This window comes from Panthera pardus, unplaced genomic scaffold (genome assembly GCF_024362965.1).
Source record: "Panthera pardus isolate Hobbes unplaced genomic scaffold, ASM2436296v1 HiC_scaffold_15, whole genome shotgun sequence".
NCBI lineage: Eukaryota > Metazoa > Chordata > Mammalia > Carnivora > Felidae > Panthera > Panthera pardus.
The window spans coordinates 14,153,552-14,178,916 of NW_026526710.1; the positions used below are offsets into that span (position 1 = coordinate 14,153,552).

Here is a 25,365-nt window from a genome sequence, read left to right on the forward strand (position 1 = left end):
ATGAATCAAAGGCAAATAATTTCAGGTAAGAACAGTGGGAGTCTGTAGCCCTCATGCCTAAAACTGCTCTCACCTGTTTCCCTCTTTTAATTAAAAAAAATAATAACAATGAACAAAGTAATAACGATAACACTGTACTACTGGGTTTATAACACAAATAAATTGAATATATATGGCAAAAGCAGCACAAAGGAAGAGTGAAGAAGAGGACCCACATCAATATAGCAAAGTTGCTATATTTTACCATATTAAGTCTGAAAAACCTTAAATCAATTGGGATAAGATATGTATTGTCATCCCTAGAATAATCATTAGAAAAATAACGATTTCAGGGCACCTGGATGGCTCAGTAGGTTAAGTGTCCGACTTTGACTCAGGTGATGATCTTGTGGTTCATGAGTTCAAGCCCTGCATTGGGCTCTGTGCTGACAGCTCAGAGCCTGGAGACTGCTTCAGATCTGTGTCTCCCTCTCTCTCTGCCCCTCCCCTGCTCATGCTCTGTCTCTCTCTGTCTCAAAAATAAATAAAAAAAATTAAATTAAAAAAATAATAATAATAATAAAATAATAAAATAACTAAATAAACTTTATTAAAAAAGAGGATAAATAACTTTTATAAACCTCTAGCTAGATTAATCAGGAAAAAAGAATATACAAGTTGCATTGTCAGGAATGAGAACAGAGACAACACTTCAGATTCTACAGATATCTAAAAGAAGGGAATATTATGAACAACGTTATGCCAATAAATTCTACAACTCAGACAAAATGAACAGATTCCCTGAAAGACAACCAACCAAACCTCACTCCAGAAGAAACATAATCTGAATAGCTCTGTATCCATTAAAAAAAAACAACTGGATTTGTAATTAAAATTTTTCCCACAAAGAGAATCAGACCAGGTGACTTCACTGGGGAATTCTACCAATTATTTAAGAGGGAAGTAATACTGACTGCACATAAACTTTTTCAGAAAACTGAAGAAGAATTCTTACCAACTCATTCTATGGGTAACATTACAGATACCAAATCCCAGGAAAGACATTATCAACAAAGCAAACTGATCAATACTCCACAGAGACATAGATGCAAAAATTGTATACAGAATTCTACCAAGTTGAATTTGACTTGCTACAAAGGATAATACATCATAACTGAATAGAATGTGTCCCAGGAATATATGGTTGGTTTGCCACTCAAAATAAATTATCTTCACTTGATCTTAGCCAAAAGGCCGAGAAGCGATCAAAATAAATTCTCTTAAACAAACAATGGATCAAAGAAAAAAATCACAAGGGAAATCAGAAAATAATTGGAGACAAAGGTAAAGTAAAACACAATATATCAAAATATATGGGATACAGAGAAAGCAATTTAGGGGGAAATTTATAGCAATAAACTCTTATACATAAAAAATAAGAGAGGTGCCTAGATGGCTCAGTAGGTTAAGCGTCCGACTTCAGCTCAGGTCATGATCTTGTGGTTCGTGGGTTTGAGCCCCACGTCAGGCTCTGTGCTGACAGCTCAAAGTTTGGAGCCTGCTTCTGATTCTGTGTCTCCCTCTTTCTCTGCCCCTCCCCCACTCACACTCTGTCTCAGTCTCTCTCAAAAATAAACATTAAAAAACATTTTTTTAAATAAGACCTCAAATCAACAAACTAACCAATTTTAAAACTTAAGGAAGTAGGAAAATAAAAACTAAACCCAAAGCTTGCAGAAGAAAGTAAATAATAAAGATTAGAGCAGAGGTAAACACAAGAGAACAAACAACAGACAAAAAAAATCAATGTAATAAAAAAATTGGTTCACTAAAAGGTCAAAAAATTGACAAACCTTTAGATAGACTAAGGAAAAAAGAAGCCCCAAATTACTAAAATCAGAAATGGAACTGCAAATAACTATAGATTCTACAGAAATGAAAAGGATAATAACAGAATACTACGAACAACTGTCTGCCAACAAATTGTATTACCTAGATGAAATGGACAAATGCCTAGAAACACAAAACGTATCAAGACTGAATTACAAAGAACAGAAAAATCTGAGTAGATGTTTAACTAGTAAGATGACTGAATCAGTAACCAAAACTTTCCAGTAAAGAAAAGCCCTTGACCTGATGGCTTCGTTGGTGGATTCTACATAACAGTTAAAGAACTAATCCTAATTCTCCTGAAACTTCTCCAAAAATTGAAGAGGAAGTAACACTTTCTACCTCATTCTATGAGGTCAATATTACTCTGATACCAAAGCCAGATAAAGACACTATCAGAGAACAATGCTCAAGACCAATATTGATGCAAAAATCCTCAACAAAATACTAGCAAACCAAATTCAGCAGCACATTAAAAGGATTATACACAATGACCAAGTGGCACTTATTCCTGGAATGCAAGGATGATTCACAACATACACAAATCAATTTTTTTGATATACTAACCACATTAACAGAATGAAGGGGAAAAAACCCACATGATCATCTCAGTTGATACAGAAAAAGCATCTAATAAAACTCAACAAACTTTCATGATAAAAACATTTGAAAAACAGAAATAGAAAGAAATTATCTCCACACTATAAAAAGCTGTATATGAAAAACTCACAGCGAACATCGCACTCAATGGTGAAAGACTGAAAGCTTTCTTCTAAGCTGAGGAAGAACAAGCCAAGGATGTCCACTTTTGCCACTTCTATTCAACATAGTTCTGGAAGTTTTACCCGGGGCAATCAGGCAAGAAAGAGAAACAAAAGGCATCCATATTGGAAAAGAAGAAGTAAAATCATCACTGTCTGCAGACGATATGATCTCTGTAGAAAACCCTAAAAATTCCATACATACAAACTGTTAGATATAATCAATGAATTCAGCAAAATAGCAGGATAAAGGTCAACATACAAAAATCAACTGCATTTCTATACACTAACTATGAACCTAAAAGGGAAATTAGAAAATAATTCCATTCACAGGAGCACCAGAAAGGATAAAACAAATAGGAATCAACTTAATCCAGGAGGTAAAGGACTTGTATGATAAAACCTACAAAATTCTGCTGAAAGAAAGTAAAGACATCCCATATTCATGGGGTGGAATACTTAATACTGTTATGATGTTATTATTACCCAAAGTGATCTACAGATTCAGTGCAATCCCTACCAATGTCCCAGTGAGATTTTTTTTGCAGAAAGAGAAAAACCCTCCTAAAATCAATAACAAACTCAAGGGACCCTGAGTAGTCAAAACAATCTTATAGGGGCGCCTGGGTGGCTTGGTCAAGGTTAAGTGTCCGACTTCGGCTCAGGTCATGATCTCGCAGTCCGTGAGTTCGAGCCCCGCATCGGGCTCTGTGCTGACAGCTCAGAGCCTGGAGCCTGTTTCAGATTCTGTGTCTCCCTCTCTCTGTGACCCTCCCCCGTTCATGCTCTGTCTCTCTCTGTCTCAAAAATAAATAAACGTTTAAAAAAAAATTAAAAAAAAAAATCTTATAAAAATAAGAACAAAGCTAGAGGACTCACACTTCCTGATTTCAAAACTTACTGCATAGCTACAGTGATGAAAATACTGTAGTACTGGCATAGGCAGACCTATATACCAATGAAAGAGAATAAAAAGACCAGACAGGGAAATAAGTAAATAAACCATGAATATAGTCGATGAATTTTGACAAGGGTGCAAAGACCGTTCAATGGGGAGGAGTTTTTTTCAATAAAATGGGGCTGAAATTGTTACCCTCTTGGCCACAGCTTCTGCTGAGTTTCTCTAAGCCTGCCTCCACACACCTTAGGACATGACAAACAACCTTGAGGGCAAAAGCTAAGTCAAACTTGGAGCTCACTACCCTGGGATTGTCTTTTCCCTGAGATTTAGGACCCTCAAATCTTGACTGTGTCCTTGTAGCTCAAATTTTAGCATCCCTACTCAGAGACTCTGAAACAAGCTCTGGACTACTGCTTTTTCTGTTTGGTCTCTGTCCCATGCCAAGAGTTGGCAAATAGTCAGTCCAAAGATTTAAAAAAGCAGGGGTAAATATGGGGCTCAACTCAATGTGTTTTCTTTCTGCAATTCTGGTTTCTGCCAAATTGGTCTTAGTTGCCTAGGTTAGTCCCCAGTGCCTTCAAACACACACACACACACACACACACACGCAGACGTGTGTGTGTGTGTGTGTGTGTGTGTGTGTGTGTGTGTGTGTGTGTATTTTAAACAACATAGTAATTCTAAGTGGAGTCTGGTCTGATATTCTTACCTAAAAAGAAGTTCTAATTAGTTTTAATTATTGATGTGTATTTTACTGACTAGTCCATAAGCTTCCTGAGAATAGAAATTCTTTTTACTTACTGATTCTGCTTTAACACCCATAACACTATCTGGCACAGACTTTATTTAGTATGTATTTGGTAAGTTAATTTTTATATCAGGAAAAATTGCTAGAATGCAAGTAAAGCACAGCATATAAAAACATCACTTCCAACCATTCAAGTCCATCAATTCTTCTTTTTCCACTAATTTCCACTAAGACATGTACAATCTTTTGTTCTTCAGCCCAAGTATTAATGAGCAAATACCTCAATAATACTTCTTAATGCTTATTTGAGATTATCTCAGGCAATTCTAAAAACTTTTTTTTCATTTATTAAAACTATTCCACCATAACCAGTAAAGAAATTGAATTAGTAATCAAAAATCTCCCAAAAAACAAGAGTCCAGGGCCAGATGACTTTCCAGGGGAATTCTACCAAACATTTAAGGAAGAGTTAACACCTATTCTCTTGAAGCTCTTTCAAAAAATAGAAATGGAAGGAAAACTTCCAAACTCTTTCTATGAAACCAGCATTACCTTGATTCCAAAACCAGAGACCCCACTAAAAAGGAGAACTATAGACCAATTTTCCTGACGAACATGGATGCAAAAATCCTCAACAAGATATTAGCCAGCCGGATCCAACAACACATTAAAAAAATTATTCACCATGACCAAGTGGGATTTATACCTGGGATGCAGGGCTGGTTTAATATCCATAAAACAATTAATGTGATTCATCACATCAATAAAAGAAAGGACAAGAACCATATGATCCTCTCAATAGATGCAGAGAAAGCATTTGACAAAATATAGCATCGTTTCTTGATAAAAACCCTCAAGAAAGTAGGGACAGAAGGATCATACCTCAAGATCATAAAAGCCATATACGAAAGACCCAACACTAACATCATCCTCAATGGGGAAAAACTGAGAGCTTTCCCTCTAAGATCAGGAACAAGACAGGCATGTCCACTCTCATCACTGTTATTCAACATAGTTGGAAGTCTCAGCCTCTGCAATCAGACAACACAGAAATAAAAGGCATCCAAATCAGCCAGGAGGAGGTCAAACTTTCACTCTTCACAGACGACATGATACTCTATATGGAAAACCCAAAAGATTCCACCAAAAAAACTGCTAGAACTGATTCATGAATTCAACAAAGTTGCAGGATATAAAATCAATGCACAGAAATCGATTGCATTCCTATACACCAACTATGAAGCAACAGAAAGGGAAATCAAGGAATCAATCCCATTTACAATTGCACCAAAACCCATAAAATACCTAGGAATAAATCTAACCAAAGAGGTGAAAAATCTATACACTGAAAACTAGAGAAAGCTTATGAAAGAAACTGAAGAAGACACAAAAAAATGGAAAAAGATTCCATGCTCCTGGATAGGAAGAGCAAATATTGTTAAAATGTCGATACTACCCAAAGCAATCTACATATTCAATGCAATCCGTATCAAAATAACACCAGCATTCTTCAGAGCTAGAACAAATAATCCTAAAATTTGTATGGAACCAGAAAAGACCCTGAATAGCCAAAGCAATCTTGAAAAAGAAAACCAGGGGAGCCTGGGTGGCTCAGTCAGTTAAGCCTCTGACTTCAGCTCAGGTCATGATCTCATGACCCATGAGTTAGAGCCCCGTGTCAAGCTCTGTGCTGACAACTAAGAGCCTGGAGCCTGCTTCAGATTCTGTGTCTCCCTTTCTCTGCCCCTCCCCCACTTGCACTCTCTGTCTCTCAAAAATAAACAAACATTAAAAAAATTTAAGAAAAAGGAAAAGAAAACCAAACAAAGCAGGAGGCATCACAATCCCGGACTTCAAGCTGTACTACAAAGCTGTAATCATCAAGACAGTATGATACTGGCACAAAAACAGACACTCAGATCAATGGAACAGAATAGAGAACCCAGAAGTGGACTCACAAACGGATGACCAACTAATATTTGACAAAGCAGGAAGGAATATCCAATGGAATAAAGACAGTCTCTTCAGCAAGTGGTGCTGGGAAAACGGGACAGCAACATGCAGAAGAATGAACCTGGACCACTTCCTTACACCATACACAAAAATAAACTCAAAATGGATGAACGACCTAAACGTAAGACAGGAAACCATCAAAATCCTCAAGGAGAAAAGCAGGCAAAAACCTCTTTCATCTTCTTACTCAACCTCTTCTTACTCAATATGACTCCAGAGGCAAGGGAAACAAAAGCAAAAATGAATTATTGGGACCTCATCAAAATAAAAAGCTTCTGCACAGCGAAGGAAACAATCAGCAAAACTAAAAGACAACTGATGGAATGAGAGAAGATATTTGCAAATGACGTATCAGATAAAAGGTTAGTATCCAAAATCTATAAAGGACTTGTCAAACTCAACATCCAAAAAACAAAAAAATCCAGTGAAGAAATGAGCAAAAGACATGAACAGACCCTTCTCCAGGAAAGACATCCAGGTGGCCAACTGACACAGGAAAAAATGCTCAACTAACTCATCAACAGGGAAATACAAATCAAAACCACAATGAGATACCACCTTATACCTGTCAGAATGGCTAACATTAACAACTCAGGCAACAACAGATGTTGGTGAAGATGCGGAGAAAGAGGATCCCTTTGGCATTGTTGGTGGGAATGCAAGTTGGTGCAGCCACTCTGGAAAACAGTATGGAGGTTCCTCAAAAAATTAAAAATAGAACTACCCTATGACCCAGCAATCGCACTACTAAGGTATTTATCCAAGGGATACAGGTATGCTGTTTTGAAGGGACACATACACCCCAATGTTTATAGCAGCACTATCAACAACAGCCGAAGTATGGAAAGAGCCCAAATGTCCATCGAGAGATAAATGGATAAAGAAGATGTGGTACATGTATATACAATGGAGTATATTACTCGGCAATCAAAAAGAATGAAATCTTGTCATTTGCAACTACGTGGATGGAACTAGAGGGTATTATGCTAAGTGAAATTAGTCAAAGACAAATATCATATGACTTCACTCATATGAAGACTTTAAGACACAGAACAGATGAACCTAAGGGAAGCAAAAATAATAGAAAAACAGGGAGAGGGACAAAACATGAGACTCTTAAATATGGAGAACAAACAGAGGGATACTGGAGGGACTGTGGGAGGTGGGATGGGCTAAATGGGTAAGGGGCATTAAGGAATATACTCCTGAAATCACTGCTGCACTATATGCTAACTAATTTGGATGTAAATTTAAAAAATTAAATTAAAAAAAAAACTATTCTGTACAAGATTAAGTGATTTCATTATCCTTTGGATTAAATAATCCAATTCTAGGTCTGGCATTTTATCAGAAAACAAAGATTTTTCATCCAAAGTAGGGCTCTCTTAAAGCATAAGAGACTCTTGGGGCGCCTGGGTGGCTCAGTCGGTTAAGCGTCCGACTTCAGCTCAGGTCACGATCTCACGGTCCGTGGGCTGATGGCTCAGAGCCTGGAGCCTGCTTCCGATTCTGTGTCTCCCTCTCTCTCTGCCCCTCCCCCGTTCATGCTCTGTCTCTGTCTCAAAAATAAATAAACGTTAAAAAAAAAAAATTTTAAAAAAAGCATAAGAGACTCTTAAAAACTGAAAACAAACTAAGGGTTGATGGGGGGTGGGAGGGAGGGGAGTGTAGGTGATGGGTACTGAAGAGGGCATCTTTTGGGATGAGCACTGGGTGTTGTATGGAAACCAATTTGACAATAAATTTCATATATTAAAAAATAAAAAAAAAAACAAATTTAAAAAACTGAAAAAAAACCAAAAACCAAAAAACAAAGTAGGGCTCTCTTAAATTAACCTTTAGAGGCTCCTTGATTGTATTCAGTTAGGTTTTTCCAGAACAAGAAAACAATGGTACACCAGCTAAATATAAAGCTGCTAAATATAAAATTTATAATCAAAGAAAATATACTGAAACTATAAATTATTTTCTCAATTACCTTATCAATCTGATATTGTCAATCCCTAACCAAACATAGCCAGAAGAATTGAAAGTAGTTGCCTCTGGGAAGGAGAAATTATAGAGGTTATGAAATAGGGCAATGTATTAGCACTTTTCCCCATAAGCGCTTAAGAATTATTAATGTTAGGGGTGCCTGGGTGGCCCAGTTGGTTAAGCGTCTGACTTTGGCTCAGGTCATGATCTTGTGGTTTGTGAGTTCAAGCCCTGTGTCAGGCTCCACATTGACGGTGTAGAGCCTGCTTGGGATTCTTGCTCTCTGCCCCTCCTGCACACACACACTCTCTCTCTCAAAATAAATAAAGTTAAAAAAAATAATGTTAACTGCATATTTACATTAAACTTAAAAGCATAACTGTAGAAAAAATAAATAAAAACATAATATGTAGAAAATGAGGCACTGATTTAAAACACAAGGAAGATTTAATCCTTAAAGCAATAATGCTAAAGGTTGTTAGTATGATGTCGTGGACTCATGATACAGCTTTGAGGCTGTCATTTGTCCTGTGGGGGTTTTCAGTCCCACATTTGTAAACCTGACAGTAAATCAGAATGCCAAGGCCAACAGTAATAATTCTAGTATTCTAAAACTTCAGTGAACAATAAGTGGCAGGACATAATTTAAAAGAGAAAGTGTATTCGTTAGATAAAAGGCAAACTCAGAAGGGCTTGTTTTATAATGGATGGTTAATGAAGTTACAGTGATTAGCACAATTATTTTAGGATGACTCTTAAGAGAGTTAAAGGAAGATGATATGGTATTAGGGAATCTATCTCCGTTGATTAGACAGCTTCTACGACATAAAGCATGCATGGTCCAAGCATTAATGATGCATTTGGGGCCTGAGAGAGCAGTATGTGCTGAGTGTCACGTAACAGGTCCTGCTCTAGTGAGCTAGTCAAGTGTCACAACCTGCCCTTTCCTGTAGACTGTGAGTAGTCAGAGACCAAAAAAAAAAAAAAAAAAAGAAAAAAAAAAAAACAACTGGTCCCAAACTGCTGGCTCCTAAGGATGGGTATGGTCATCCATACTTAAAACTAGATAAGGGAAGGACTCTGGCACTTCTTACATGGCTCTTGACAAATTAAGAGCTTTATCAGATATATCTTTCAGTTTACAAAGGTTTTTCATTTCAAACTGTCCAATTTTAACTCACAGAGTTTGAAATAAAAGAACCAGCATCCTATCCACTTTTAAACAGCAAGAGTAGAGATCTGTGTCACAGGAAAGAAAAAGTAAGACAAACAAAAAAGCCGTACGTAGGTTATCATTACAGAAGTGTCCACAGGAGGTAAAGAAAGGGGAAACTGGGTTTGTAGCATAAGACCATCTAGTGTACAGAAAGGTTTTATCTATGTTCATTATTCTGGTATGCATTATATTTCTCCCTGTCCTGTAAGTACCCACTCAATGAAAAAAAACTTAAAATTATTAATTGAAGTTTTTAAGTTGATGTGTGTGTGTGTTATAACAGTTGGAGTACTTCTGTAATAAAGATTTCCTTATAAGAGCAGCGATATGGGAAGGTATCTGTGTAATGTCTACTTAACACTACAGAAGGATAAGACAAAATCTTTGGTATGCCCATTTCCAAAAGTCTTAATGGGGGGAACCATCTGGAACCAGCCACATGACAAATCCCATGTTCACTGAAGCCTCAAATGTTTCCTCGTGGGTACAAGTGTGGACAGATGCCAACAGGAAGCGACAGTTTCCTACACTACAAACTCCTAAGCAGGGCATCCAACTCACGAAAACTCCACAGGACCTCAGGGCCCCCCTGTAGCTTTCCTCAAAGTACCTTGGGATTAGCCTTGCTCTTCTCCCCTACACTTCTCCCCCTTCACTTCCCTCAGATTTGTGTTTTTTTGTTTTTTCAACCAAAACAATGTACTTTAGGATTATAATCAGAGAATTTAAGTGGAAAGGAACCAAGGGACATTAGTTAAATCATTGATTTAAGGCTTGAATCATCTAAATTTGATTATTTAACATTTTAAAAGTTCATCTTATTTATTCATTTATTTATTTATTTGAGAGTGAGAGTGAGAGTGAGAGTGAGAGAGAGAGAGAGAGAGAGAGAGAGAGAGAGAGACAGGGAGGGAGGGGGAAGGAGAGAAAGAGAATGCAAGCTGGGGAGGGGCAGAGAAAAAGAAGAGAAAATCCCATGCAGGCTCCGTGCTGCCTGTGCTGGAGTACTTAAGGCTTTTAGGCTGGAGCTTCCTGTCTGGCTTCTTCAAAAAGCATATTTTCTAAGTTCATTCATGCTGTAGCATGTATCAAAACTTCCAATCCATGAACATGGGATGTCTTTCCATTTATTTAGATTTTCTTTAATTTCTTTCAGCAATGTTTTACAGTTTTAAGTGTAAAAGCCTTGTTCCCTCCCCCACTTTGGTTAAATTTATTTCTAAGTACTTTATTCTTTTTGATGTTATTGCAAATGGGAGTGTTTTAATTTCATTTTCAGAGTTTCCATTACTAGTGTATAGAAATGCAAGTGGTTTTAGTATACTGACCTTGTATCCTGCAATTTAGCTGAATGTTTATTAGCTCTAACAGTTTGTATGTTAATTCTTTAAGACTTTCTAGATATAAATCATGTCATCTGCAGAGATGGTTTTACTTCTTCCTCTTCAATAACTTATTTTTTTTCTCTTGCCCAACTGCTCTAGCTAGAATTTCCAGGAAAATACTGAATAGAAGTGGTGAGAGTGGACGTCCTTTTTTGTTCCTGATATGATAACAGCTTTCAAAGGGAAAGCTTTCAAAGTCTTTCACCATGAGGTATGCTGTGAGCTGTGGGTTTTTCACATATGCTCTTTAACAGACTGAGAAAGCCCCCTTCTATTCCCAATTTGCTATTTTTTATCATAAATAGGTTTTTAATTTTGTCAAGTATTCTTTCTGTGCCTACTGACATGATTATCTTCGTTTTTTTCCCTTTATTATATGTTGATTAATTATCATATGTTGAACCAACCTTGCATTCCAGGGATAAATCCCACTTGGTCATGGTGTAGGATTCTTTTTATTTGCTCCTGGATTGTTTGTCAGTATTTTGTTAAGAATTTTTGCATAAAGAATATTGATCCATAGTTTTCTCTACAACGTTTCTTTCTGGGCTGGTTATCAGGGTAAATTGGCCTCAGGGAGTAAGTCACAAAGTGTTCTCTCTTCTGTTTTTGGAAGAGTTTGAGAAAGACTGGTGTTAATTCTTGTAAACATTTGGCAGAATTCACCAATGAAGCTATTCGGCCTTGAGCTTTTCTCTGTTGGAAGTATTCTGATTAATAATTCAGTCTCTTTCATTGTTATAGGTCTGTTCAGATTTTCTTTCTTCTTGGGTCATAATTGATAGTTTGCATATTTAAGAATTTCCCCTTTCATACCTAGGTTACCCAATTTGTCAGCATACAATTGTTCATAGTATTCCCTTTTAAGTATTCCTATTATTATTTACTAAGTAAATAAGTACTCCCTATTTCTGTGAGGTCACTAGTAATGTCCCCTCTTTTATTCCTGATTTTTTATTTATTTATTTATTTTTTTTTTTTAATTTTTTTTTTCCAACGTTTTTTATTTATTTTTGGGACAGAGAGAGACAGAGCATGAACGGGGGAGGGGCAGAGAGAGAGGGAGACACAGAATCGGAAACAGGCTCCAGGCTCCGAGTCATCAGCCCAGAGCCTGACGCGGGGCTCGAACTCACGGACCGCAAGATCGTGACCTGGCTGAAGTCGGACGCTTAACCGACTGCGCCACCCAGGCGCCCCTATTCCTGATTTTTAATTTCAGTCTGCTCTTTTTTCCTTTGTCCATCTAGCAAAAGGTTTGTTGATTTGTTGATCTTTTCAAAGAACCAACTTTTGGTTTCATTAATCTTCTCTACTGTTCTGTCTGCTGTAATCTTTATTTCTTTCCTTCTGATTGCTTTTGGCTCAGATTGTTCTTCTTTTTCTACTTTCCTAAAGTGAAAGGTTAGGATATTGATTTGAGATTTCTTCTCTTTAAAGGTAGGTGTTTATGGTTATAAATTTCCCTCAGAGAGCTGCTTTCAATGCCTCCCATAAGTTTTGATATGTTGTGTTTTCACTTTCATTCTTATTTTCTAATTTCCCTTGTGATTTATTCTTTGCCCACTGATTATCTAGAAACTGTGTTTAATTTCCACTTAGTTGTGAATTTTCCTTCTGTTATACATTTCTAATTTCATTCCACTATGGTTAGAAAAGATACTCGATATAATCTCAATCTTTGTTCAAATTTATTGAGTCATTTTATGACCCAACATATACCCTAACTTGTGATGTTCTACGTGCACCTGAGAAGAATGTGTATTCTTCTGTTGTTGGATGCCAGGAGTCTCCAAGCCTATACAGAATATAACTCATTTATCCATATATATCTGTACAGATATGCAGATACACCATCTATCTACATTTAGTATCTAGATATATAGTACCTAGTATATACTTCAAGTCATGTACATCCTTGCTGATTTTCTATTTACTTATATCCCATTCATTTACTTTTATTTTTTTGCTAAGTAATTTTTTATTGTAGTAAAATATAACATAAAATTTATAATTTTAATCATTGATGAAAATATTAATTTAAAGTAAAATAAATATATTTTCACTCTTAGATCAGATGGGACCTCAGTGAAGGCAGTTAACAGGAATTAGTTAAGAAAGTGTTATATTGGGGCGCCTGGGTGGCTCAGTCAGTTAAGCATCCGACTTCGGCTCAGGTCATGATCTCGCGGTTTGTGAGTTCGAGCCCCGCATCGGGCTCTGTGATAACAGCTCAGAGCCTGGAGCCTGCTTTGGATTCTGTGTCTCCTCCTCTCTCTGCCCCTCCCATGCTCATGCTCTGTCTCTCTCTGTCTCTCAATAACAAATAAATGTTAAAAAAAAAAAAAAGAAAAAAAAAAGAAAGTGTTATAATAGCTGAATAAAAGTACTGGAAAGATTAGCTACTCTGGTAAGGTAAAAAATTTATGCCATCCAAGTGACACTCAGCCAAGTTTGGGATAGACTTTGTGTTGAATGTGATCCTGAAATTCAGCACAGGATTCCCCATTTTAATGTGAGACGTGTAGCAAGCTCTGACACTCCAGCACCTGGTTTGGCCCTTGCTCATGTGGGAGAAAGGAACCATATGATTACCTGATAGCCTTCTGTTTTCTTCTGACACCACTTCAGCAAAGCATTCCTCTTTGATCCTCCATATTCTCTCGCCAATGCAGACAGAGGGTCTTTCCTTTCTTCCCTAAGTGAAAATAAGGAATCCAAAGTTAAAATATTTTTTATTTGAGCACATTATAAACCAGAAATCCCACAAAGAAGAAAGAACAGTGTCAGTTTGCATTCCTGGATGGGATAATTGCACATACTAAGGCATCTAATAGCAAGATGTAGGCTTTCATTCAATTGATTTTACTTCTCAATTTTTACAGGATCCTCACAGACCCAGTTTCTGCTATCTGAAGGGATGGACTCTGTTTATCATCCACACGGAAACTGGCAAAGATTTAGTATGGTGTGCACTCACAATTAATGGAATGCTTTCCAGAATGCTCAGGAGGAAAAACAACCTGACAGTGGCTGCATATGAAAGCTGTTATGGCCGACTTTTATTCAGTATCTTGCCCTTCCATAATCTTTATGCTTTTGTTTTACTTTACTAGTTTTTGTTTTCAACCTTTTATGTCCTCAATCATTTCGTCTTTTTTTAAAAAATAAATCACTTGGTGGGGGGGGCGCCTGGATGGCTCAGTCGGTTGAGCGTCCGTCCGACTTCAGCTCAGGTCATGATCTCACGGTCTGTGAGCTCGAGCGCCGCATCGGTCTCTGTGCTGCTGACAGCTCAGGGCCTGGAGCCTGCTTCGGATTCTGTGTCTCCCTCTCTCTCTGCCCCTCCCCTGCTCATGCTCTGTCTCTCTCTGTCAAAAATAAATAAACATTAAAAAAATTTTTTTAACTATTTAAAAAAATAAATAAATAAATCACTTGGGGCCCCTGGGTGGCTCATTCAGTTAAGTGTCCAACTTGGCTCAGGTCATATCTCACGGTTTATGAGTTCAAGCCCCGCGTCGGGCTCTGTTGCTGACAGCTCAGAGCCTGGAGCCTGCTTTGGATTCTGTGTCTCCCTCTCTCTCTGCCCCTCCTCCACTTGTGCTCTGTCTCTCTCTCTTTCTCTCAAAAATAAATGTAAAAAAAAATTTTTTTTAATATAAATAAAAATAAATCACTTATTGTAAATACAAAGGGCAAGATTATGCAAAGTGAAGGATTAGAAGGAATAGTGCCTACCTTCAAGGTGCTTACATTTAGGGGAAGCAGATAAGACAACAGATGGCAACACACATTAAAACATTCATAAAATGTTTCAAATGTGTTTATTGTGAAGATATACACTCTTTATTGACTACAGGTAACTAGAGTTTTATCTTGCATAGAAAATGGGATTTTTCTGTAAACTCACTCACTTGTTCAATACCTCCTTATGGAACACCACTCTGCCAGGCAATGGATAGTAAACAACACAGGGTTCCTGCCCCCTCAAGGAACTTCAAAGTTTAGTATAAAGTAGACACACCACAGGAGTTCAAAAAAAAAAAAACAAAAAACAAAAAACAAAAAAAAACAACAACGGCTACTTACAATTCATGTCTTAAAATTATATGTAGAGTACCTTTTAGGCACTGTCAATTTCCTTGAAGATAGAATAAATATCCTGCTCTAAATAAGACAATGAATCAAAAAAGATTTTGTGATCACTCTGGTGATGAAGCAAGTAAGGCATACAATCTGACATATCCTGGACCAAATCCTGCCTTTTAGTAACTACTTGATGAATACCTGGAGAGAGAGCGCTTCTAAAATGACCTGCTCTTTGATAAGTGGCATACTCTTAAAAGTTTGTTCTATTTTTTAGTGATTACTTTAGGAATAAAGCAGAGATTCTATCCCACACCCCATAAGTATACTTATGCCCAATAAGTATCCTAACGGCTACTATATTACAAGTGGCTTAATATTCTTCAGTGCATTGATTCTATGTTTTCACCCTTCAAGCTATGCTAGAAAATCAAAGAGTACATATTTATAACTGAAGCTTTTCCAATTCAGAGGTGTGCTCAAGCAGCACCGGTTTGATTTATCTTAGAACCAAAAGTAAAATACAAAAATTTCCAGCAAGGAGTTAAGACTGCTGTCTTGAAGAAATATACTTTTATGTTTGCATGCCAGCCCACCAGACTCCTGCTTTGGTTTAAAAAGCCCAGAGAAGTGTGTTATAATACCACTGAACATAGGAAAAGAGAATGAGAATAAAGTTAATGAAATACGAACACAAAAAAAACAAGCCAAATGAATGAATGAATGAATGCATGAATGAATAAATCTCCAACACGCTTAAAATAATACTATTATAATCAATGTGAAAGGTTTACTCTGGCTCACACCAGGTCTGTTTGTTTATAGAAACAGCTTAAAATTAAAGTATCAAAGAAGAGTTAACTTTATGGACTACAATGGCAAGCTTCAGAAAAGAGCCTCCCAGAGCTGGAGGGTCGTCTCTCATAACCTCTTCATTATAAGATGAAGACACCTTCCATTATAAGATGAAGACACCTTCCAGTTGAAGATCACAGCTTCTGAGTAGGGGAGCCAGAAGAGTGGGTGCACTTCCCACAGGCATACTACAGGTATGGCCTACCACCCAGGACAGAGACAGGTGTGAACAGTGCTCTCCCTGCATGAGCCTAGGCAGAGCATGAGCTAACCTCATCATCATTGCACCCCTACTTGCTCTGATGGCGCACAGCTTATGGGACCACTATTCTTAGAGGTTGAGTCCCTAGAGTCAGGGCTTTAAACTAAAGTATATAACTTGAGTTTGAGAGGCCAAACATTCCATTTTATTCTCATACATATAAGGCTAAAGTTCTGAAATCCACTCCTATCCCTCCTTCAATTCTTCCCAATACACCTCGACAGTTTTCCTCACCCCTATATACGATGTATGCTATCTTTTTGAAATTTTTTTTTTCCTCTAAATTATAACTACTTCTTAGTCCCAAATGGATTCTGACATAAGAGAAGTATGAATAAAATATACTACTACATTTTCAGGTACTGTTTACCAAAGATCAGTGTGGCACCATGTTCCCACCTTCTGGTCTAGAACAATTAAAACCGTCTCTGGTGGCTCTCATTCTTCCATTCCTTTTCTAGAAACCTGCTGCCAAAACCAATCATCTTTCCCTGTGAAAAGCCTCCTGAGTCCCACCTTCCCTTCACCATTTCCACTGCTGTCATACTGATTCGGATTCAGCATCTTTGTCCCCAAAATATTATAATGTCATTTCAGTTGTGTTCCCCGATTTTTGTCCACAATGGAAGAATCCTTGAATCATCTCCTCACTCTGATTTATTTACCCCACTTTATATCTCCTACTATATCAAAGTGATTCAATTTGACTGTAAGGAGGTTCCATGCCTAGCCACATCCTACCCTATCAATCTTTTCTTCCACTGCCCCCAGATATGGTGGGTCCACACCTTCCTCTGGTCTTCTGTGCCCATCCTCTCTGCACATGGTGTACCACCTACCCATAGCTCCCCCAAACCTTGGTTACTCACCCTTCTGTACATTCACTCATGTCTCTGACCTTGCCAGCCCACCCTCCACACCCAGGCACCACTCCCCTAGGAAGCTTCCCCCTAACCCTCCACCCACACCCCATATTGTAATTCCACAATGCTTAGGAGGAAAGGAACCACCTCTTTGACTTTGCCTTGCTTTTTACTTCTATACCATCTTACCCAATTCTGGGCATAGAAGAGATGAGAAAACAATAACCCACAAAGAAAAAAAATCAGTGCTCGATTGCCATTATTTTATAATCTGATTATTGATCTCCGAAGGCTAGGAGAGGTATACATGAAATCCATCAGTATTAACTGTTCTCTACCTTATCCGACTTCGGGTGGTGGGGGTGACGGACGCCGTGGGAGAGGAAGACAGGGAAAGCTGTGGAGACGTGGTTCCCATAGCCATAAGAGAGGCCGGCGATGCTCCCTCGGGTGCATTGATGTCTCGTTTCATCTCTTCACTACTTCGTCGAGATACTGATTGTGAAAAATAGTCATTATGCATTTCATAATGGAGAAAGATGGTTACTTTTATAAAATACTTTTAAATTAGGTTTTTGAGACCTTTTCTTCAGGTTCCAAAAAAAAGTAGAAATTACCATATATGAAAAAAACTAACATTTCCTTTATCATACTGGTAACTTGGAAGGATTTATTTCTTTCATTAAAAAACCTGTAAAAAAGATGCGGTTGAGATATGCATTGAACCCCACATTTCCTGAAGGTATGGAATACATCTTATCCTTCAACAATCACAGAACATACTATCCACTCTCAACTAAAGTAAACATAACCCTTCTGAACATAGCCAAAATACCATTTAAGGGGAAAAAAAAGGAAAAATACATCATCATTTAATTCTGGGTCAGGCCATGTTTTAAAAAACATAAACCAATGAGACAAACAGAAAACCAAAAGGTGTCACTTCAACTACTGAGAAACAAGATCAGTCAGAAAAGTTCTATTTTGAAAGGCTACCACAGTAAGCCATCACACCTTGTTAGAATTACGGAAGTTCTAAGAACTGCTAAGTGGAAGTAGCTCCTGCTTTAGCCGTTGGTAACAGAGCCACAACAAAAGCAAATTTCTAGCAAGGAGGCACTGAGTTGGCACAGGTGCTCAAGGCTCTGGGCTGAATGCGGGAAGAAGTGAAATATGAGACAAAGTTCCTGACCTCAGACATATACTCTCTCACATCAGAAGATGCTGGATATACAGGTGCCCTGAGCTGGCTGTAATCAATGTTATACATCAGTAATTCTTCCCAGATTACTGAAACTGCCCCTGCTTTTACGGACTAAAATTTTCTTGGTGATTATAGGATGGTCACAAGCAGAATATAACTCTGCATTAGTGAAGTGATGTCTGTAAAGATCCAGAGGAGAGAGACGCTTTCTCCTATTACATGATCTTATTAGAATGATATATTTATAAATATTTCTGACATAATTTTGTGATTATTCTTGTTTTTCTTTCAATATCAGATCTTCATATGCCTTAAATCAGCAGTTTCTTTTAAGTGGTGTGCTAGGAAATTGGATGAGAACCCCTTTCATAATTTTATATAAAATAGAGGAAACTGAGGGCACACCTGAGTGGCTCAATTGGTTAAGTGTCCGACTTCGGCTCAGGTCATGATCTCGCAGTTCGTGGGTTCAAGTCCCGTGTCAGCCTCTGTGCTGACAGCTTGGAGCCTGGAGCCTGCTTCTGATTCTGTGTCTCCCTCTCTCTCTGCCCCTCCCCCACTCATGGTCTGTCTCTCAAAAATAAACATCAAAAAATTTTTAAAAATATAGGGGAAACTGAAAACGAATCAGAAGAACTCTATGATAAGAAAAGGCTTTGGAGGCACCTGGGTGGCTCAGTCAGTTAAACATCCAACTTCGGCTCAGGTCATAATATTATGGTTCATGAGTTTGAGCCCCGCATTGGGCTCTGTGCTGACAGTGTGGAGCCTGCTTGGGATTTTCTCTCTCCCTCTCTCTCTACCCCTCCCCCCCCCCCCCCAATAAATAAATAAACTTTAAAAAAAATTCAAAAAAGCAAGAAAAGGCTTTGGAATCTGAGCTTTGGGATGGTAATTTTGGCTGGACTTCCCACTAATACAAAGATCTGGCTATAATGCATAAAAACTGTACTAGCTTAAATCCCCATGCAAGTGGAAGGTTAACTGTATGAGGTAAAGTTATAGGAATTTCTCCTTTTCTGGTCCAATTTCTAGCTGAGTTATTAAGGGCAAATAAGGGCCACAAAGGGAAAATAATGCGAGCAACTGATAAACTGGGGTTAGCTCTATGAGACAAAGTAAGCTTGTTACATTCATCATTATAGGATGGCTTTTTTATACTGGAAAAATCTGGTTTCCAGAGAATTTTTGGTGTGCTCTGAAATAACAGTCATGACACACCTTGGGATTAATACTAGAATCTTTCACAACTATACCAACTTTGTATCAAGCTATATTTTCAGCACGACATCTAGCCCATTCTAGGCACTTCACAAATCTTGTTAAATAAATGGAACAATCTAGTTTTGGGCCATGAAATTGACTATTTTGAAATCAGGGCCATGAAATGTGATTTCTATAGAATCTGAAAAATACAACAGGGGAAATTCAGAGTGAAAATAATCAACTCAAGAACTAAAGAGGCAAGAAAAGCTAGGTAAGTCTAAAGAGAAAGTATTTAGTACCATCACTAAGACCTCTGGAAGTCTTTCTAAGGGAAATTCCAGATAAAAGTCATCACCTGAGATGGTCTTGGCATTTTCCATGGCAGGTACTCTTGGCAGAGAAGCAGGTCGGCTGGTTGAAGATGTTCTTAATAGGTGCTCTGCACAAAATGGGAAGGGTCAAAATAAAGACATCAGACACTGAACTCTGAAGAAACAAAGGCAGCAGGAAGGTGAGCTCTCCTCCTGTCCCCCTGGAAGCTAACCCTTCTTTCTCAACCCAGGGCACTCTAACAATTCCCTATGGAGTCCATGTCTACTAAAGAGTTTCCTGAGACAAAGACTGTGGGAAAACATTTCATTCAATGTTTGATTTCTAGAGATAAGATTTGATACAGATGAATGCTTCTAAATCACTGACTGCTACTTACCACTTTGACGCAACTCAACCAAAATTCAAAGATCCCCTACTGTATGTAGGTCTAAAAGTACAAGCTAAATCAAAGGCTTGCCCTTCTGTGCCTAACAGTAGTGGGGAATCCATACATATACACAACCAGAGACAAGTCAGGACAGGACGATTGGAATAACAGAATGACAAAGTATTATCAAACCACAGAGTGAGAATCCATTCACTCTGATTTTAGGCAGCAGGGAGGTCTTCAACAACATAATGATATTAAGCTGAGCTTTACTAGTAGAGAAGAAGGGTGGGAACAGTATTTCAGCCAGACAACAAGCAGAACAAAGGTATAAGAGCATTCAAGTTACAGAACGATAAAATCCCAGTGGCCTCAACATGGGGCATATGGAAATCAGAAAGGGCGACAGAGAAAGGGGCTTTAAAGGGAAAATGAGGCTAACTAACAAGAGCCTTCGTTACTTAGTATGTGGACTTTAGTCTGAGGGCAACAAGGAAGCAACAGACATTTCTGAAATTCAAGGAAGGACGCAGAGAAAGAGTGCCTCCACTGTGCAGTTTGCAGCCGCACCCTGTTCCACTCCTCCCTTGCTCTCTAAACACAAGTCATCTTGGGAGTTTCTGGAGTTCCTCAAACACTGGCACTGTTCTCCTCCCTCCTATTCTCCTCCTCCATTTCCTCCATAGCCTGACTACTTTCATCACCCTTCTGGTCTAGCTTCAACATCACTTCCTCAGGACCTGCTACCCCAGAGTGGGAGCCCCCAAACACAGACCAGCACACTTCTTACCTAGGGCTATAAGCCTAACAAGGCTGTTGTCAGGCCAGGACGACAAGCACAAGGAGGGACAGACTAGATGTTCTGCCTGGCTGCCATGTCCTAAGGACATGTGATTAGCATGAGGGAAAACACCACCCCTTACATTTAATGAAGACTTAGCCTCACTGTCCAAGAATGGCCCTATAGCAAACATATTTTAACAAGGGAAAAGACAAGATTTACTGTACATTAGTCAAACAGGTCATTCACCACTTCTTTTTAAGAACCAACAATTAAAAAAAAAAAAATAGTTCCTCTCAGAATGTCATGATGTCAAAAGTAACGGCATATGGCACCTTTCAAGGATAGCACCTCTGTTATTCCAAAATTTATTTTCTAAGTGTATGAAGAACATTTGGTTCTAATTACACACAACTTTGAGAAGGATGAACTTCCTTTCTTAAGGAAGACAGGACTTACACAGCCTACAGTCATTACATCTTCCCAATCCTGAACAAGTATCACCTTTGTACGAAGAGCCTGCAAGCAAGCATCAATCAGAATTCTGAACCCTGTCAGCAGTTGGCACTCATCCTCACAGGAAAAGCATATTATGCACAACGTCTGACAGACAAAACAAAGTTAGTAGAACACGGAAATAGTAGGAAACAGAAATCAACATTTTTAATTTAATCAAAATTTCCATTTTACAATTCTGTAGCTAGTCATTTCCCTAAATTCTTAATCTCCCAAAACACAGCAAATGAAGCAAGTGAAAACAAAGGTTGTACAGACAAATGAATCCAAACACGTAGCATGCTGGCCAAGGCCAGAAGCCCTTGCCATTCTCTCCAGGGAAAGTGTTTCTAAATTACCTGACTTCTTTCTCTTTAACACTGCACACCACAGGCACACAACTGAAAGAAAGTTCATGATTCCTTTGCTCAACGCTGGCTAAGTCTTTTCTTGCTGCATGTCTAAGGATCCAAATGTGTCTCAAGTCAGCAGGTGGTGCCCTACCACATACCAACACCTACTTTTTGAAAATGTACAAAATTGTACTGAAGCCCCAGTTCAGTTATTCTTTCCAAAATTATTTGTGGTAAACTCAACAGGCACAACACAGCCTGCAGCCATTCCATGAAGTATTTTCACCATGAGACTCACACTCGCTCAGAGGCACTTGCCCCAGTGGGAGCACATGTCCAAAGACTCCTGCTGTAAGCAGCTGGGTTCCACCTTCATGTCATACTGTCAGTTTATCTCTTTTCAGGAAGTAAGATTAGTGTATTACAGTCAAGTATGGCAAGCAGGAGAGACTATATTTTACAGTAATAGAGTCTATTCTATTGTCATATGGAGCTTTTCTTGTCTCTAATCCATTCATTAAACAAAAATCCCTTGGATGTCCACTACTCACTAGGCACTGGGCTTGGTACAAAGGTCAGAGAAAGGAAGAGAAGAGGCAAGAAATGGGACTCAGAATCTAGAGCAGAAACCAGGCTTCTTTAAAAAGTCTTTATAAGTGAGGGATGCTAGGAAAGAACAAGTACTCGGGACTCTGGAAACACAACAGGGGACGTGACCTGCTCTTGAGGGGAGGTCCGGAAAAGCCTCCCCAGGAAATAACATCTCAGTTCAGACAAGAAGGGTAATTAATAGCTTTTATACAGGCAAAGGAGAGGTTGGAGGACAGAGAGTGTTCCCAGCTGAGTGCTCAGCACATACCAAAACAACCCCAGGGTGTCTATGTTCAGAGGACGGGGTGGAGGAAAGGAGCAGATGAGGTGGCAAAGGCAAGCTGGAAGGGCCAGAGCAGGCAAGGGCAAGCATGCAGGTGATGCAGGCCAAATTGAGGAGTGTGGACTTTATCCTGCTGGCAGTGAGGAGCCAATGAAGGTTTTATTAGGAAAGCATCTTTGTGGATGAAGCGGAGTGAAGGGCAACAGTGCACGCAGGATGAGGAGTTAGACTGTACAGGGGAGGGATGAGAATGACTTGGACTTGGGTTGTGCCGGGGGGATGGAGAGAAGTAAACAGCTTCAAGAGCTGTTCAATGAGGCAGAATCAACAGACTTGCTGACCCAATGGATATGGAGGTGACAACGGATAAGGTTCCACATACACAGACAAGAAAAGGGAAAAGTACTGTGGGAGGAAGATAGATGAGAACATGCTGAATTTGAGAACCCTATGAGAGATGCAGGGGAAGATGCAGAGCAACAGAGGAGGTTCAGGAGAAAAGTCAGAGGGGATACATCACTTTGGAAATTATCAGCACAGAGCTAATGAGAATGAACTTGGTGACCTGGGGGCCCTGGTAACCTCGGTCAGAGCAATCTCATACACTGGTGGGGACAAAAGTAAGGCAAGAATGTGCTGAGGAGTGACTGGGGAGAGAGGAAGAGGACAAGCTGTGCAAGGAGAAGAGAGAAAGTATGGTAGCTGCAGGAGGTGGGGAAGGGGAGAGAATTCTTTCTCTTAACCTCGGTGAGATGTGAGCATTTTTATTTTATTTATTTATTTTTTTTATAAATTTTTTTTTAACGTTTATTTATTTTTGAGACAGAGAGAGACAGAGCATGAACGGGGGAGGGGCAGAGAGAGAGGGAGACACAGAATCGGAAGCAGGCTCCAGGCTCTGAGCCATCAGCCCAGAGCCCGACGCGGGGCTCGAACTCACGGACCGTGAGATCGTGACCTGAGCTGAAGTCGGACGCTTAACCGACTGAGCCACCCAGGCGCCCCAAGATGTGAGCATTTTTAAATGACAGTGGAAGGGAGCCAGTAGAGAGGGTAAAGTTGAAGATATAGGAGAAGGGGGTAATAGTCCAAGGCTAACAGCATCTGTGAAACCTAAGGGGATGAGATCCAGGGCTCAGAGGAAGCGATAACCTACATAGAAGTGTTCTGTTTACCTCCAACAGACAGGCAGTGATAACATGAGCATACTAGGTCTGCTCCTTAATTCTCTTATTTTAGAAATCACAGTAATAAACAGGTACAGGCAGTTGTCCCTATATTGTCTCCCAAAACAAATTTACAGGCAAAATAGTGGGTTTAGAAATAGGAGCCTAAATAGCCAATTTCTGTTCAGACAGTAGTTCCAAATAGACCGATGCTCCTGCCAAAAACAAGTACAAAATCTGAAGAAAAAAAAAAAGAAAAGAAAGTCAACCACTTAAAGACACTAAAGAGAATCCAAAAGCAGGCAGAAGAGGAAAGAGCAGGGGGCAAATTTCCCAGTTTATGGCTATAGGCATGAGTGTAGACCCCAGCTAAGGCCACAAGGGCAAATGGTAGAAAACCCACAGCTTTACTGCCTTGAAGAAGCAGAAGATATATTTCAGGACAACCAAAGATGCTGGAAAAGGAGGGAGTAGAGGAAATACCAGAAAGAATCACAAATTCTGTATATAAACTCTGCCCAAATCTCTCACTGACCTCCGAAAACCACAAGCACAGATTCTAAGGAGTTGAATTAAGGACAAAATAACTGAACAGGTATTTCAAGTGAAGGAAAAGAGAGGTTGGATGGAGTTTGAGGTGAGCCAAGTTAATTCCTTGCTATCAAACCCCAATTTTCTGCACAGGAACAAAATAGAAAACAATCTCTACAATGTGTGATTCACGCCACCCAGGATACAATCCAAAATTACTGGACATACACAGAAAGAGAAAAAACTGACCCACACTCAAAAGAAATGGAAACCACCCAAGGATGACCCATGTGTTGAATTAGCAGAAAAGAATTTTAAAGCAGCTATTATTTCAAACATGTTGAACATTATAAAAGAAAATATGTTCTCAACAAATGAATAAATAAGACATTTCAGCTGAAAGAGCTGCAGGAGTATGAGACCAGCCCTAGCTGAGATGCAATGCAAAGGGAGCCTAAAGCTGAATTAGGAGCAGACATTGAGAAAACTCCCAAACACCAGCCCCTCTCTAAACACTAGGATTACTGGAGTAACTGGAAGGCTGCTATGCACTGAGGACATCACAGCAACTTAACAAAACTCAAACCCAACCCAGCTCCTGCACAGATTAACTCAAACTCCCACACTAAACAACTAATGGAGACAGGTGCACGTGTCAAGGCAAAAAACAAAAAAAAAAAAAAAACAAAAACAAAAACAAAAAAACAATCTACTGCCCTATACAAGATGTCCAGCTTTCAATAAAGAATTCATACACAGAAAGCAAGAAGAAAGAAAAAAAAAAAAACCAGTAAATCCAGTTCACTATGTCAAGGCACAAAGTAATCAGTAAAACCAGACTCAGATATGGCAGAATGTTGGAACTATTGGACAAGGCATTTGAAGTACTATGATGAATATGTTAAAGTCTCTGATGGAAATAGTAGATAAACACACAAGACCAACTAGGCTTTCCTATTTGTTTTTAGCTTATGGTTTCGATCTCTCTGCTGAAATTAGACAAACAGAACTGTGAGAACCATGTCTCCGGTTACTGCTACACACCCTACAATGCACAGAAGAGAATGAATTTTACTGGATACAATTTTTTTTTTCTAATCAACCAGAACTGGGGCGGGG

The 25,365-nt window shown here is 38.9% G+C and overlaps 1 protein-coding gene across 3 annotated transcripts in view; it reads right to left on the minus strand.

Moving 5' to 3' along the window:
• The window catches only part of SPECC1L (sperm antigen with calponin homology and coiled-coil domains 1 like), a 140,493-nt gene that overhangs the window by 23,083 nt on the left and 92,045 nt on the right, over window positions 1-25,365 (minus strand). For all 3 annotated transcript variants that reach the window (XM_019467095.2, XM_053902143.1, XM_053902144.1), the window contains 3 exons: window positions 19,702-19,785; window positions 17,275-17,431; window positions 13,463-13,565 (listed from right to left, as the gene is read on the minus strand). In XM_019467095.2, coding sequence (XP_019322640.2) covers window positions 13,463-13,565; window positions 17,275-17,431; window positions 19,702-19,785 — 344 coding nt within the window. The remainder of the gene's footprint in view (window positions 1-13,462; window positions 13,566-17,274; window positions 17,432-19,701; window positions 19,786-25,365) is intronic.